The following is a 15730-nucleotide window of genomic DNA, read 5'->3' on the forward strand; positions in this document are numbered from 1 at the left end:
ACCTCACCAATGAAGTTATGGTATTGCTCCGTATCAACGTTACAGTAGTTTGTGTCTCACATAAACATATATACATAAAATATAACAAAATAATCTATGATGTTATTTAGTCTATGAAACTGAATCATAACAGAGTTATTCATTTTAATACCTATAACCAGACTCTGCACATGATGGTGACAGTGTTTGTTAAAACATCTGGTAAAAAATGAACTATCCATTTCTCACACTCACAATTCATTGGCATGTTTATAAATTAATAAACACAACATAAATGACAAAATATTATTACAAATAATTATGACAACAGTCACAAGAGTCAGAATGTATACATAATGTTTATGAAAATGTCAGAAATATTAATCTGGTTTCTCATTTGCATTCATGTCTTCCACAAACGCCTCCAAATTTCAGTACTTTGTTAATATAAAATGAAACGGAAATATATGTCATAGACACATCTCCATATAAACTGTGATTATGCAGATATGAATTAAAACACCTTTACATAGAGATGTATGATGCTATTTGTAAAAGAAATGGGTGTAATTATTTAATGATCAAAGCATTGTCTCTAATAATGAGATGTTTACTTGTTTAAGTGTCTCTTCTGAGCAGAGATGTCATATTTGTCCAGCTCAGGACCGTCTCAGCTCAATCCTTAAAGTGCTCGAGTCTTTAAACATCTGGCCAGATGTTAGTGATCATCACATTCATGTAAGTGTGTAGTTGCTAGACAGCAACTTTGTCTCTACACCTTCTTCTCCTCTTGATTGTGAAAAGATGTTCGTCTCAAGTTCTCCTTGACTTTCACAAACTCTGGAGCTTTCAGATTTTCCTCCTGCTGCTTCTCCTGCTGCTTTTCCAGCTGCAACAGAAAATATCTCAGACTAAAACATTTACCACCAGGACAAGACCAATATAGCATTAACCAGCATTAGCATAGTGGTTAATTACACAGCTTTGTGTGTGTGTGTGTGTGTGTGTGCGTGTTACCTCCTCCAGTTTTTTGTGTCTCTTCTGTAGCTCGGCCTCCAGTGGAGAAACCTTCCTCTGTGTTTCATCTTCCCGTTTCCTCTGTTTGATCACCTGGTCTCGCTTCCTCGACTCCAGAACTCTCTGCAGCTCCGGTTTCATCTCCACGCTCACACCCCCTCTGTCGAAATGCATATAAGCCATGTGTGAGGCCAGACCGGACCCAGCTTGTGTTTTTGTGTTGACAGCAGCAGAGGACGCTGTGCTCCAGGGCACAAAATAAATAGGTTGATCTGCTCTAATATTTCTCAGACTGAACCAATGACACTCAGATTCACATACATTGTTGTGGTTGTTTACTGAAATAGTGCAATAGTACTGAAATGAAATATATGAAGCTTCTTCCTGAGTACTGTGGGTGCTTTTGTTCTTTCTTTAGCACCTTTGAATCTTTCCCTCTTTTTACTCAGTGTTAAATCGGTGAGTGAATGAGGTGAAGCATCCTCGGCTTCGCGAGTCTGTGAGCTGCACTGTTGTTGCTTAGCAGCGTTGGCTTAAGTCTTCGAAATCGTCCAACAATGGTGGAGACAGAACGCAGCCAGACAGCAGAGGAATCTGAGAGAAGGCTGATGTGGGTCTGTGGACATATTTTACATTGAACGCATTATGTTCCACAACCTGGAGCGTTGATGTGAGGACTCCTTGTGTCTGCTCCTATGTGGTAAATTTATATACAGTAGCATTATACACTCTTTCCCGGATCCTTTACAGTAGTAGTCTCATTAACCCATGCACTCTCACATTCACACACTGATGCCAGTGGCTGCCAAGCAAGGCGCTCACTTGAAACACCAGGAGCAATTCAGTGTCTTGCCGAAGGACACTTATCACCATATCGACCATGGCAGGGGCTCAAATCACCAACCTTGTGTTTAGAGGTTACCATCTGTGCTGTTGCCGTGCCTGATGTCATTTATGTTATTATTATGTTTACAAGCTGCAGTTTTCAAGACAACTGGGAAACGCATGTGGTCACAATGATCTTTGACCTTGATTATCGGGAGCATCCTGCCCCTTTGTACCGTTTGCAACTGCTCAGCAGCTCTCGGTGAAGCTCCTGGTGACTTCTAGAAGCTTTGACTGGATTCAGCAGCTTCTTGGGTTTGATGAGGTCGTCGTCGTCTCCATCCAGGTAGTCGGGCTGGGTGACATAGCTGGTTAACGGTGATGGTTTCCTGTGGACACCATCAGACCAGTGCTGCAGGTCGGGATATGCTGAGGCTGTGGAGACAAGACACAGAAGACAACATCAGAAACACGTAGTTACCGAGACCCTGATATTAGATCATATGATGTTGGACACAGACTCTGCGTTTCCAGGAAACATGAGGAGAACATTATGATGAAGTCTGACCATGTTCCTTTGTGTCTCAGGGACACAGATTATCGGGCATCTGATCTGGGTCCTCAGATATTCTGGGAGACTTGGATCAGGTTTCATACAGTTCACTTCACACAACTAGATGCTTTCTCCAGTGCAACACGAGAAGACTTCCAGCGCTGCTACATATTTCAGAAAAGTGAAAAGATGTTTGCTGAACTGAATCAGCCAAAGATCTGAACACGGCCGGAGCTGATCTTGAACCTGCTGCAGGGGTTTGCCCTGGTTCTGGTTTACCTCAGAGGCGTTGCATCCCAAAACAAGAGAGATGCACAAATATTTACTGCAAACAGGTTGAACTCTCTGGATTTGATTCAGGAGGACCAGCACTGCCTGGATCCAGTCAGCATTAGTACAGGCTCTAAGGTAAATGACTGATGGCTCTAAGATGATTTTAAAATGTAGCTTAACAGCGTCTGACGTGTTCCAGTAGCTCTCAGAGCAGTGTACAGATCCAACGGTGCTGCTCTGGTCTCTGACTGAGAGAGTCGGACTCCTTGGTGATCGATCGGGCACACAACGTCTCTACTGTGATCTGGTTACAGCCCGTCCGACTGCAGCTCAGCCGGAACCAAAGGGATCATGTTAATGTCAGGAACTCATTCAAGTAAATCACATCCACACACACTGTGCAGTTTCACACTGATCCTGAGTCCATAAACTCACTGATCGGTTCAAACCTGGCAGGTCGGTATCTGAACTCTCACATCAATGCTGTGCAGCCACTGACCTGCTGCGTGGACCGAGCTGAACCCAGACAAACCCAGCTCTGAGTCAGTGTCACTGCCTCCGTTGCCTCAGCTGCTTTCTACAGTCATGTCCAGGTTGCACCTTGAATCTCAGTTATCACAACACTAAATCCGTAACATGAACATTATATGAAGTATCTGAAGTGAAAACCCAGCGTGTGAAAACTAAGTGATCTGTTCCTGACAAATCAGAACCAGGACTATTAACAAATAAATCACCTGAAACAACTTTAATTAAAAATCATTCAGCTGTTCTTGCATTTACACACACACATATTCAAATGAGTGTAAACACAGAAGGAACTTATTACCCTTAACCACTGTTTTAAATCCCTTAGAACTTTATCCTGATACAAAGCTCAATCAGTTCATTACTGGATCTGACTCTGCTCTTACCAGACTTTACCACGCTGTCCCTGGCTGGGCTGCCGATCCTATTCTCCTCCATTTGATCCTCATATGTTTGGCTCTGTGTGAGCCGTGTGGGTCCACTCCTCTGAGTCTAGTCACATGATCCTCAGCGTTTCCCTCCCTCACTCTCACTCCTCCTCTGTGACCCATTATAACGGTCTTACCCAACAAGTGTCAACACAACCAGAGTCTGAACCCAGGAAGCACAGAAGAGTGGAAGACAGAGGATGGAGCTAGAACCCAACCAGGATGAAACACTGGATCAGAACAGCGCCAAACTGGGTCCTGAGGGGAACAAACAGCTGGCAGTGAAGCTGAAACCACTATTGTACGCCCCCTGAACAAGCTTGAACCGTCAGTAGGTCCCTGATGGATGGATGGTCAGAAAGCTGAGTTTCGGACTCTCAGAGGGAAGGAAGGTTGTTTCTGTGTCATTAAGAAGCTTCAGAGGCTCAACGCGAGTGACTGAACCAGGTCTCAGAGACCTGCACTGGGTGTCTGTCATACCGAAGCTTGGTCTTGTTTCTGTGCAGTAGAGTTTGCATGTTCCTTGTCCTTAATATTTAAAAACAACCAAAAAGACTCAAACTAGCCCAAACCTGTGGGTAGATAAAGCAGGAGAACAAACTTTAGGTCAAAACCAAGCTTGTGTCTTTTTGTCCTGTGGAAGCAGCTGATGGTTCTGTGGTTTCATGTCTGGATCCATCAAGGGAACAAACCGAACAAACAAACAAACAGAACAAACACAAATGTACCTCGGCTGTTGGGCTGCTTTCCATGTCTTGCACACGGCTGCTTGGGTGGAGGCTCGTGGTCAATGCTGTACGCTTTCTGGAAGAGAGACGAAAGAATATAGATCCACAAAAGTTAAATATCACACAACTATTATTGTCTAAGTATTACTTTTTATCCAGTATTATATTTAAAAAATCGTGGCTAAGAATAAACTGTACGAAGATTTTCACTTCGACTCACTTCGTCGATGCATTTAGAAAACATCATAGCACAGAAACAGCTCAAGTCACTAATGATCTTCTCTTAGCTTCAGACAATGGTCTGCTCTCTGTCCTTGTCCTGTCAGATCTTAGTGCTACATTTGATACAATTGATCAAAACGCTCTATTACAAACTAGAATATTGCATCGGAACAAATCCTATTTGTTAAACAGATTGCAGTTTGTTAATGTTAATGAGAAATTCTCCACATGCACAAGGATTAGTCATGGAGTACCACAGGGTTCTGTGCTTGGTCCAATACTGTTCAATCTGTACATGTCTCTTCTAGGTGAGATTATTAGGAAGCATTCTATTAATTTTCATTGTTATGCTGATGATACTTACTATATATGTCTTTGGAACCAAATGATCAACTAGTCAAGATTCAAATTTGTTTAAAAGACATACAATCCTGGATGCCCCAAAACTTACTTCAACTAATTTCAAATAAAGCCATAATTCTTATCGCTGGGCCTAAAAATTACAGAGAGACACTATTGAGTCAGATAGCCACCCTGGATGGCATAACTTCATGGCTTCAGATTCTACTGTGAGGAACCTTGGTGTCATCTTTGACCAGGATCTGTCATTTACATCATACATTAAACAAATCTCCAGAACTGCTTACTTCCATCTTAGAAATATAGCTAAAATCAGAAGCATCCTCACTCAGAGCGATGCAGAGAAACTGATTCATGCATTTGTTACCTCTAGGCTGGACTACTGTAACTGCTTATTCATAGGATGTCCTAACAGCTGTAGAACAGGAGGCAGAGCTTTTAGCTCCAAGCTCCTCTCCTCTGGAACCAGCTCCCTCTTCAGGTTCGAGAAGCTGAGACACCTTCCACCTTTAAGATCAGGCTTAAAACCTTCCTTTTTGATAAAGCTTATAGTTAGAGATGGTTCAGGTCACTGGCAATGATTGTTAGTCACAGGAACCATCTCTTAGTTAAGCTGCACTGAGCTTCTCTGTTTCCTTTTACCTCTTCTGTCCAATAACCTCCCATCGTTTCCATGTTTAACTAACCTTGTTAGCGGTTAGACAAACCGCTCTCTCTCTCCCCCTCTCTCTCCTTACCTACAGGTATCATTAGACTCAGAGCTATAGGTCTGTGATGGGCAGCTGCGGATCCAACCATCCCGCCTGTGTCCAGTCTCTGGTCCAACCATCCTGTGTCCAGTCTCTGGTCCAATGATCCTGCCTGTGTCCAGTCTCTGGTCCAACCATCCTGCCTGTGTCCAGTCCAGTCTCTGGTCCAATGATCCTGCCTGTGTCCAGTCCCTGGTCCAACCATCCTGCCTGTGTCCAGTACCTGGTCCAACCATCCTGCCTGTGTCCAGTCCCTGGTCCAACCATCCTGCCTGTGTCCAGTCCCTGGTCCAACCATCCTGTGTCCAGTCTCTGGTCCAACCGTCCTGCCTGTGCTCTGTTGTTGCTTGTTGTTGCTTGTTGCTGTGCTTTTCTCTCTCGATATCCTCTCACCCCAACCAGTCGAGGCAGATGGCCGCCCACATCCAGCTTGGTTCTGCTGGAGGTTTCTTCCTCGTTAGAGAGGGAGTTTTTCTTTTCCATTGTTGCTGTCAAATTGTGATTAAAGGGTTGCTGTATGTGGAATCTGTTGGGTTTAGTTGTACAAGGTGTTAAACCTTAACTTGTCAAGTGCCTTTAGATAGCTTTGTTGAGATTTGGCAGTATATAGATAAAATTGGATTGAATTGAATTGCACTACAGAACCAGTAGAAAAAAACAGGGTTCAGTATATCAGAGTCAGGGTGCTTCAAATCTAGATAAGTCCATCTGGGATTGAGAAGTTTAACAGGATGAGACATATCAAGATTTGGAGACAACAATGTGAATGTGAAGCTGTGCCAGGACCAGAGGATGAGTCAGGCAGGTCCAGCTGCTGAGTCGAGTCCAAGTGTTGAGTCAGGTCAAGTTGCTGAATTGAGTCCAGCTGTTGAGTCGGGTCCAGCTGTTGAGACAAGTCAAGCTGTTAAGTCAGGTCCAGCTGTTGAGTCAGCTCCATGCTTTGAGTCAGGTCAAGTTGTTGAGTTAGGTCCAGGTGTTAAGTATGTCCAGGTTTTGAGTTAGGCCAGGTCCAGCTGTTGAATCAGGTACAGCTGTTGAAACAGGTCAGGTCCAGTTGCTAAGTTGGGTCCAAGTGTTGATTCGGGTCCAGTTGTTGAGTCAGGTCAGAGTCGCTCAGACTGAGTGTAAGGTTGCACTGATCATGTCATGGGTCCAGAGCCAACTGCTGAACATACACACAAAGAAACATGCAGCATCTAGTTCTTCAACTTGCTCAGTTGTTCTCGGTCCTCCTCTCTCCCTCTTCCTCTGCGGGTGTTTCTCAGCGGTTCTTCTCCTGTCAAACTCCAGGTCAGTTGGACGACATCCTGTCTGACTGAATAGACTTTGTATCGGTTGCTAGGCACTCGATTGGCGTCAGCGTAGTGACAAGGCCTCCACTGTCTCAGAGACTCCAACACCCCCCGACCCAGCAGGGGGGCGCCGAGCTGTTTACTGCAGAAGCAAAGCTGGGTGGGAAAACTTCATAGGGTCAAACTTCTCTGGATCGGGCCGCCGATTAAAGTAGCAAAATATAAACTTTACTTAGAACTGATAAAGATTTGATTCAAATATTCCTTTAAACAATCAAAACACGTATAAACAAAAGACCTTGGATCAAAATAATGCTTTGGACATTTATTAAAAACTAGTCAGTTTGACTATATGCAGAAACACGATTTTTCATTTTGTTTTGGTTAAACTTAAACTGAACGAGGAGAATAAAGTGGCGCCACCTGCTGGTCGCCGAGCAGCGTCACAGGACAGACAGACAGGTCAGTGACAAACAAACAAACAGCAACAGTCCATTTGGAAATTAAAAAACAACGGCCAGATCGGTTCCATTCTGTCGGTTCTTCCTCTGTCTCACAACCTACCTGAGAAGTAGTTACGACTGATTTATCAGTGTCGGTTGATGTCGTTTGTTTAATGGTCACTTCCTGTTACCGTCTTCGCTATTTATAGCTGCTGGGATTTTCTCTGCAGGTCATAATCCGCCTCTGGTCCGACTGGACCGGGTCCCACAGACCTGGTTCCCTGAACACGTATTCTGTGTTTCAGTGATCTTGGTGTGTCGCTGCAGCTCGTTAATGAGCCCAGTTACGTAAGCGGAGCTGCAAATACCGCTGCTATTTCAGAGCTGATTCAGTTACTCACACATGGCTTCGCGGAACTGAACCTCTGCTCTGATTGGTCGGCACCAGAATAACAGGGATGCTTTGGACCCACGCTGAGTGTGTGACTGGCTTCTGTTTCTAACACAGTAACACGCTGTTTTCCTGCGGTCTGTGAACGTGTCAAGTAAGCTCAAGCGGTTGTTCCAGCACCTGCTGATGACATTTGGTTCTGTTCTGATTTTTTACAGTAATAGCACTTAACTACACTTTCATCACTGCTTTTCTACTGCTACACTCGCTCCCATATAAGTCTAAAGAGAAAGCCTGCGATGTCACACGAAACCTTAGGATTCCAGCTAAAAATAGTCTAACGAGCTGATGTGTGTGTGTGTGGGGGGGGGGGGGTCACCATGGTAACAGACACACCCTCATCGACAGCTGCGTCACGCCCCATTATTCAAATATTTGTCCAATGATGTCCAAATGTGGACTTCCTGTGGTGAAGCTAAAACTCTGGGTATTTGAGGAAGCACATTCCTCAAACTTAAGGTTTGTTTTCATTCCTATGGAATTTTCCTTTGACAAAGAACCGAGAGGAAAACATCCAGAACACTAGGTGTCAATCACATCTTCATGCTTCATGTGTTGGTGAAGTGTGTTATGAAAACAAAATCTGACAGTTCAGGTATTTTATTTCTCCTTGAATTCCTTTTTGGAGCAACCTGACAGAACCAAACATCAGCCCATAACTGTCCACTGATGCAGAGTTCAGAGAGTTGGATTTATTTCATAATCACACTTGAGATCCAGAAGTGAAGAAGTTCAGGTGGAGGAAAGACAACAACATGGATGTGAACTAACGAGCCATAGCAGCTGCCACAGCAGCCGCTCCTGCTCCAACTCCATTCAAAGAGAAAACCCAGTTTGGACTGACCTTCTTCCCGTATGCTGCTCCCATTTTTCCCAGTTGTGTGTCCACTCTTCCTTTCTGTCTGTCTTTATCCCAGAAGCCTCAGTGCCTCCTCTTCCTCGTGTTCTTCACAGCTCGTTATCCTGGCAAACCACAAGGCAGTCTGTCCACCTTCATATCAGCAAACCAAGGACAGGAGAGAGCAGCCGGACCGAGCTGAGCCGAGCCTGAGTGTTGACTGAGAGGAGGAGGCGTCTCTGCCACCTGCTATATGCCTGACTCCCTGCTCTCGCTGAGAGGAGTTAAGGTGCTTGGACTGGATTAATGTAATGACTGTTGACAAGAGAGCGAGAGCGACAGAGAGTGTTTGAGTTTGAAGAAACTTTATTTTACCTGTAAAGGTTCGTCTGAAATTATGAGGATCCAGACCAGCCTGGGTTAGGATAAACTGGACAAGATCATGACCCTCTTCTCATCCTGGGTCCAGTACAGAGACCAGTCCAGGTCAGGAATAAACAGGAGAACTGGCTGCAGCGGACACAAGGAACATTTCTGTTCACCAAGATCCAGGTTGTAGCAGGTTGTTGTGCAGGTTGTTGTGTGTCCAACAACAGAATAAAACAGTTTGTCCAAAGGCTCCAAGCAGCAGCAGCAGCAGCAGCAGCAGGGAAAACAACTCCTTCTGATCCACATGTGCCTGTCCCATCCGCTGAAACATCCAGGTCTGAAATGACCTGGATCGATTGTGAAGCAGAATGGATGTGGACCAGCTGGCTCTGAGCTGCGTGTGAAACACAACCAGCCATGAGTCTGAGGAACCAAACACTATAATCCCTTTATCAACTCCCACAGCCATTATTGTGTTCTGGAGACGACTGTGGGTCAGTGATGCAGTTTGTTGTTAAACAGTCAAATTTAAAAGAGCAGTTAGAGCAGGCATGAGCAGCTCAAGCCTAAGGATAAAAGCTCCTGTTACTTGTATCCAGGGCTTCCAGACAGGAGGAGCTGGCTTCAAACCACCTGCAGACAGGAGGTAGAACCAAAGCTGTGCTTGGCTCAACAGGAGGAGGATGATGAGCCTCATCTGCATTTGACAGAGCCGTGAAAGAAAAAACATCAGTAGAAATAACGTTTTCTTCATGAAGTTTTATTGTTTGAGTGGTTCAGACGCACGTTTGGATAAATCTAAATGTAAATAAAGTGACAGGAGCAGCTGTGTCACATAAGTCTGGATTATTATCACAATAAATTAAATGCCACTATTTGTTTTGTTACAAACATATGAACTTAATTTACAGCTGAGGTGCAGACGTCCTGTCACCAGTTACCATAGAGACCAGAGGACTCGGCCGAGTCTGGTAGGGTCTCTACTGGTCCGCAGAGGCTGTGGTGTCCGGATCCTCGTGGCTCGGACCTGACATCTGCAGGAAGAGTTCTCTCAGCTCAGTGATGTCTTCATCGAGTAACGGCAGGGACAGAGCCGCTTGGTGCTCACGCTCCTTGATGAAATCCCACAGACTGACATTGTTCATGAACTAGACAGAGAAACAAGCAGAGCCTGAGTTTGATCCTGAGATTTACAGCAGAACTCTGAATCACATAAGACGTTGTGATGCCTGACCCGAACGTTCCCCTCAGAGCTCATCTGTTTCCGTGGCCGGTCGGGTTCTGCTAGGGTTCCGTCTGGGAATGCGTGAAGATACAAACACTTCCCTCCAAATGGGCAGGAACCACGACCTTGGTCAAAGTACTTACAGGGCTTCTTTCTGTGGACACAGAACCAGTGAAAAACTGGAATTGGCTGCAATGATGCTGGAGGCTGCTCACACAGACAGAAGCTCACCTGACTCCAGACTTGAACAGCTCGATAAGATGGTCCTTGTCGTCCTGGTCCTCCACCCAATAGACCGAGGGGATGACAAACTCTGAGATGACCCGACACTCGGGACATGATCTGAGACAGAGCCATGTTCAGCTCACAGACCCAGGTCCACAGGTCACACTTCTCATCTCTACAAACACTGAACCAAACTAACAAACACTGTCGGACTCATCCTGACATTTCAGACGTTCTGGGATTAAAGGCCGTCACAGAGACCAGATCATTTTCATTCATAAACCGACTGCTACAGTTGAGATTCTGTCAATTCATTCAAAACAATTAAGGAGACGTTCAGAAAATCTGAACATTGACTGAGGTAACTCAGGCAAAACAGAGAAGCGAAAACCTGACCTCTCCTAACTGACAGGTCTGATGAGAGTTTCCTTTGCCACTAATTCAGAGATTAAACAGGAGTCAGACTCTGGTCTTTGCAGAATTCTTACTTAATAATCTTGTTGCTGAAGTTTCTAGTGCAGCGCCACTGTCGGATGCAGGCGAGACAGAAGGTGTGACAGCAGGAGGACAGAATCCCGAACCTGCGGTCCGAAGGGTTCGCCTTCTGCACCACCACCTCCATACAGATCGAACACACCTAAACAACAACACATAATTTTTACAGCATCAGAACTGGGTTCACATCTAGGGAGGCTGCTTTGCACCTCGCAGAAGAAGCTCATGTGGGTAACACTAGGTCCTGCACTAATCCCAGGTCAGAGGGCCTGAGCGGGACAGACTACAGCTGCTGGGCCAAACAAATAGTGTCAGGAGAAGCTGGGTCCTGGGTGACAGCAGGAAACCAATAGGGTACCTGTGACCTGACCACTATCTGACACTAGATTAGGACTCAACCAACCTTGTCCTGGCTGATCTGAGCTGCAAACGCCTTCTCCATGTCGGCTTCAAAGGCCAGCAAACACATCTGCAGACACAGACATCATCAGTGTCCAACTCGTCAGTTTAATAAAAACATAAGCTAAAATGCTGCCATGACGACCACTCTGCTTTTCCTGAGAAAACTTTATAAAAAATTTCAATGAACTTCACCTCACTTAAATATTTTTTATATTTTCCACACGCGCACCTTCTCGTGTGCTCTCCTCTGCTCTGGGTCGTGGGGGTGGATCACATCCAACCCACACACATCACACCGGTCGCCATGAAGATACGTACAGCTGTCTTCATAGTAACAGTATCCAGCCGCAGAGTATGGACACAGCTGAGGGAGGTCCTGGAAGGCCCCGCCAACTGCAGAAAAGGCTATAGAGCATAAACAAACATTTATGACATCAGCTTTTAAACTGTTATCCAACCAATAAAAAATTGTTTCATCTGACCTTGTTCCTGTGCTGAGGTGTCCAGGCCTGTCCTGATGGCATCCACATACGACTGAGGAGCTGCTGATGCTGATGCTTCTACCTCTGATCCCAGACTGTCTGCTGGACTTCCGAATACACTATTAACACCTAGAACTCACAGACAGATTTTCAATGTTAATGTTGTTTTGTATAAAAACAAAACCTGAATTGGCATCACACCTGAAATTACTGAGCAGCAAGTGTCAGGAGTCAATGCCACAAACATAACATTTACATAGTACAAAAAATTACCATAATATGTCATCAGATTAAAGAAACATGCTGCTTATTAGTGCTGTGGTTCTGGTTTGTGAAAACAACAAATGAACAGAAGAAGTGGAATTTTACTTGACACAGTTGTGAAAAAAATGTGACATCTGCATTTAGCTAGGTCATAGAAATAAATGTAAGTCACCAAACAACTCATGAGCATGGTGAAACCAGGGATTCTTCTCTTCTAGATCACTAAAAGAAGTAAAACACCTCCAAGCAGGGCAGGGCAGTTCAGAGACAGACATGTGTACAATCAGTCACCTCCATCTCTAAGGACAAGCGTCTTCTTCACGCCTCGGACTGAAGCCCCGCTGCTAGCCCCTCCTGCTCCTGGCTGATCCTCCACAGCTCCTCCTGATGCCCCTCTGGACGGTTTGACGTGGTCATACCTGCACACAGGTGAGGGGTGCAGCAACATATATATACAGTACACATTCAACATCCAGCAGTTTACCTGTCAAGTATGCAGCAAGTAGGCTGGATATTACCCATCAGTTGAACTTTAGAGAGGACTTACCTGCAGCGGTCTCCATAGGCACACACTCCTCTCTGGTAGAATTTGCAGATTGTGGAGGGTTTGCTGTTGTTCAGGTCATGAGAGAACAGACAGCGGCTACCCTCTCTGCAAACGCCGTGGATGAAGTACCTAAAATGCAGCGCACCCGTTACACCTGATCCAAAGGGCGGTCCAAAATACCAGCAAGCTACAAAAATGTCTTGCTCTGAATTGACAATTGGGAAACTCAAGGACCCGTTTAATGTCCTCAAGCGTGTGTCAAACTGCAGCAGTCCCTGCTGGTTTCCCAAGTCTCTCTGCTGATTAGCCTGATCAGGTGTGTCAGTTGGCTTAAGCAGTTGTTGACTGACTGAACACTGGTAGCTGGGACAGAGAGAGCTGTAGAACCAGAAAGAGAGTGGCCAGAGTTTTACACCGCTGACCTAGAGGATCAAATTCATGCATTACTACCGAACACAACGAGTTTGACCTGATGTGAAGCGACTGGTTTGAGAGCAACTTACTAAAATAAACTATTTATAAATGACCGAGAGTCAATAAATTGTCTGGTCAAAAAACGGAGTTGATCAGTAATAAATTAGTTAGTTAGCAGGTTAAGCTAGGCGGGGCTAAAAACATTAGCAGGGGGTGAACGCGTTCGCCGTGACTTAAGACGGTTACAGTGACACAGGCAGGAAACAGACCGACAGGTGAGCAACAGACCGACAGTTGACACGCCGATGCACGGACCCACCTACAGGTCACCTGTTTGGTGCTCATGATCCCCGCAGAATTTCGGCTTCTACGATTGCCTCACAGATGCCACTTCGGTGTCCCATCCAAAACGTTCCGACTACGAACCACAATCTTCTTCTTCTTTTTGTTTTTGTTTTTTATGGCAGCTTGCGTCCTACAGCGCATTACCGCCACCTACTGTATCCACACATCAACTCTCTTTCCTAACCTCAAACAAAACAAACAAACAAAAAAAAAAACACTTCAGTGATCTAACATTCCGTTATTGGTTTATCAGCCCTGTCTCCTCTTTACAGCTCTTTACCCCATATCACCTGCTTTCAAATTCAATATTATATCCAATTCCAACTTTGCTTTATTTACTCTTTAGCTCTCTATCATCCTTTTCCTTTGAGTCCTATGCTTTGGGCAATAGACTATTACGTGCTCTACTGTTTCTTCCGCTCCACATTCACACTCTCCTGTCTCATGCTTTTAAGTATCTTCTTTGTGCTATTAAGTCCTGTACGCCCAAACCGCATTCTGGTTCTGCTCAACCTCCTCCAATTCCTACTACATCCTATTAGTGTTCCCGCCTTCCTTTGTACGTTGTAGTATGTTCGGCCTTTACTTCCTCTATCCCGTTCTGTACTCGTATCCTGTAAGCGATCGGAGTAACTGATACGAATCCTAAGTTAAAATTCGTAAATTAAAACGTGTCCAGTTCAACTTTCAGATTTGACAGAACTGTACCGACATGCCACACCGTTTGTTCTGACTTGTACGTATGATAGATATTATTTAATGACGTTAAACAGCTGCGTCGTCACCTGTGTACTTCCGGTTTGCCCACCTGATCACCTGTCTAGAGTCCTCATGGAACGCAGAGATCTACTGCGGTTCAGACACTGCGGCCTAACCGTCTACGTGCTGGATGAGTCTGCGGGTCCTGCGTTATTGCTGTGCCCGCTGTGTGGCCAGGCGGTGCGGTTCAGCCTGACGGAGGCTCCGGTCCGGGTTCGGACCCCGGTCCGAGACGGACACCGAGCGGCCTGCAGCTTCCTCATCACGTCCCAACACGGAGTGGCCGGATTAAGGTTCGCCCTTTGGTCCCTGCATCAGGACAAAATATCCAGATTTTGACAGAAAAAATAAACAGAACATATAAATGCAATTTAAAAACTGCAGCTTGTTGGCTAAAGTACTTTATATACAAGTAAATTCATATATGTACAGCACAAAGCGAACGTTAAACCTGATCAGCGTGTTTCGGCTCTGATCTTGACCATACAGTTGAATTTAGCCTTGTCAAATGCTTCTTTGCTCTTTTTGTTCAACACATACATATAGTGACATTAGGTGAGCAGGTGGCAAAAAACGAAAAAGTCTAGTTCAGTTTTTGATGGCAAAACCTAGTTTAAAACTACTCTGTTCAACTCTTCCGGGACGTTTTATGTTGTTTGTCTCCACAGTGAAGAGAACGACTCAGAGCTTCATGTCGGCATCTCCAGCTCTCGAGGTTAAGGTTCCAATGTTAACGCTATACTCTTACTGTTTTGTAAATGCGTTTAGTAGTATTTCTGTTTCTTGTGTTTTATATTGTTACTTTATTTATTATTATTTATTTATAATTTTTTGTTTTCTATTATTATTGAAATATTATTTATTTTTTTATCGTGTTGCTCCAGGTTTGGTGTTCAGCTACACAGAGTTGGGAGTCCAGTGTCAAAAGGTGGGATGGGAGCAGAGCATTGTCGTTCCTTTGTTGTCCCCTGGTGACGATAGCCTCAGATTTAGGACACTGTGGGACAAACATCTGGAGACATTTAGTGGTCTGAACATCTGGACGGCAGACAGGTGGGGGCTGTGATTCGCTTTGATATTGGAATTTCTCATCAGCAGGTGGAGCTATGAAAGCTCTTTTGTGTCTCCACAGGTTTCAGGAGCAGCGGGAGTTTGGGAGTTGTTGTTATGGTTTTGCTCTGAGCTTTGTCAACAATGTGATGAGGTCAGAGGGCAAGGGGCTGATCAGCAGAGAACATTTCACCTCTCAGTATGTCCTACCTAAGATGGAGATGGCCTCCAGATATTTGTCAATGTACGAGCACATATGTCAGCACAGATACTACTGCACCTCTCTCATGGTCTGATCTACCTAACCCCTTTGGTCCCTACATTTTTTACCAAGAACCTCAAACTACCGAATGGGTTTCTGTGTGACTTTTGCAGCCATACCTCCTACATTCAGTAAACTGCTCAAAGTGGCTTAAACTGCCTGTTCAATCTGTCTGGCTGCGCCACACTTCAGATCAGAATCAGAA

General features: G+C 44.9%; 3 protein-coding genes across 5 annotated transcripts; 1 reads left to right on the forward strand and 2 right to left on the reverse strand.

The window, feature by feature from the left end:
- Window positions 1–319: 319 nt before the first annotated feature.
- si:ch211-236d3.4 (protein FAM107B) lies at window positions 320–8968 on the reverse strand. Of its 2 annotated transcripts, XM_029151954.3 has the most exons (5): window positions 8693–8968; window positions 4332–4407; window positions 2058–2256; window positions 997–1156; window positions 320–868 (listed from the first exon to the last, which is right to left on the reverse strand). In XM_029151954.3, exons 1-5 carry the CDS (start codon window positions 8714–8716, stop codon window positions 752–754), a joined length of 576 nt encoding a protein of 191 aa, XP_029007787.1. In that variant the 5' UTR covers window positions 8717–8968; the 3' UTR covers window positions 320–751. The 2 variants fall into 2 exon arrangements, with proteins under 2 accessions (XP_029007787.1, XP_029007788.1); XM_029151955.3 differs by lacking the exons at window positions 4332–4407; window positions 8693–8968 and adding an exon at window positions 3562–3711.
- A 93-nt stretch (window positions 8969–9061) lies between these two features.
- mkrn2 (makorin, ring finger protein, 2) lies at window positions 9062–13597 on the reverse strand. 2 transcript variants are annotated; one of them, XR_003786029.3, is made up of 11 exons: window positions 13429–13597; window positions 12696–12824; window positions 12440–12567; window positions 11885–12013; window positions 11632–11807; window positions 11404–11469; window positions 10994–11142; window positions 10512–10622; window positions 10290–10434; window positions 9965–10203; window positions 9062–9752 (listed from the first exon to the last, which is right to left on the reverse strand). XR_003786029.3 is itself a non-coding variant. In XM_029151949.3 (10 exons), exons 1-10 carry the CDS (start codon window positions 13452–13454, stop codon window positions 10036–10038), a joined length of 1227 nt encoding a protein of 408 aa, XP_029007782.1. In that variant the 5' UTR covers window positions 13455–13597; the 3' UTR covers window positions 9795–10035. The 2 variants fall into 2 exon arrangements, 1 of the variants encoding a protein (XP_029007782.1); XM_029151949.3 differs by lacking the exon at window positions 9062–9752 and having other exon boundaries at window positions 9795–10203.
- A 458-nt stretch (window positions 13598–14055) lies between these two features.
- On the forward strand, window positions 14056–15674 carry mkrn2os.1 (MKRN2 opposite strand, tandem duplicate 1). Its single transcript, XM_029151951.3, has 5 exons — window positions 14056–14190; window positions 14279–14506; window positions 14882–14928; window positions 15098–15266; window positions 15346–15674. Exons 2-5 carry the CDS (start codon window positions 14286–14288, stop codon window positions 15557–15559), a joined length of 651 nt encoding a protein of 216 aa, XP_029007784.2. The 5' UTR covers window positions 14056–14190; window positions 14279–14285; the 3' UTR covers window positions 15560–15674.
- Window positions 15675–15730: the final 56 nt, after the last annotated feature.

The sequence above is a fragment of the Betta splendens genome, chromosome 5 (assembly GCF_900634795.4).
Source record: "Betta splendens chromosome 5, fBetSpl5.4, whole genome shotgun sequence".
NCBI classification, from domain to species: domain Eukaryota; kingdom Metazoa; phylum Chordata; class Actinopteri; order Anabantiformes; family Osphronemidae; genus Betta; species Betta splendens.

Bases quoted from the DNA above. Each gene is read 5' to 3' on its own strand.
- si:ch211-236d3.4 (XM_029151954.3), bottom strand. From the start codon at position 8,716: ATGGGAGCAGCATACGGGAAGAAG. The intron at 2,257-4,331 runs GTACATTTGTGT...TTGTCTCCACAG, and splicing joins AAAGCAGCCCAACAGCCGAG to CCTCAGCATATCCCGACCTG. The intron at 1,157-2,057 runs GTACAAAGGGGC...GCATTTCGACAG, and splicing joins CTGCTGAGCAGTTGCAAACG to AGGGGGTGTGAGCGTGGAGA.
- mkrn2 (XM_029151949.3), bottom strand. From the start codon at position 13,454: ATGAGCACCAAACAGGTGACCTGTAG. The intron at 12,014-12,439 runs GTGACTGATTGT...TGTGAGTTCTAG, and splicing joins GCTTGTCCTTAGAGATGGAG to GTGTTAATAGTGTATTCGGA. The intron at 10,623-10,993 runs GTAAGAATTCTG...GCTCTGTCTCAG, and splicing joins TTCAGCAACAAGATTATTAA to ATCATGTCCCGAGTGTCGGG.
- mkrn2os.1 (XM_029151951.3), top strand. From the start codon at position 14,286: ATGGAACGCAGAGATCTACTGCGGTTCAGACACTGCGGCCTAACCGTC. The intron at 14,507-14,881 runs GTTCGCCCTTTG...TTGTCTCCACAG, and splicing joins CACGGAGTGGCCGGATTAAG to TGAAGAGAACGACTCAGAGC. The intron at 15,267-15,345 runs GTGGGGGCTGTG...GTGTCTCCACAG, and splicing joins AACATCTGGACGGCAGACAG to GTTTCAGGAGCAGCGGGAGT.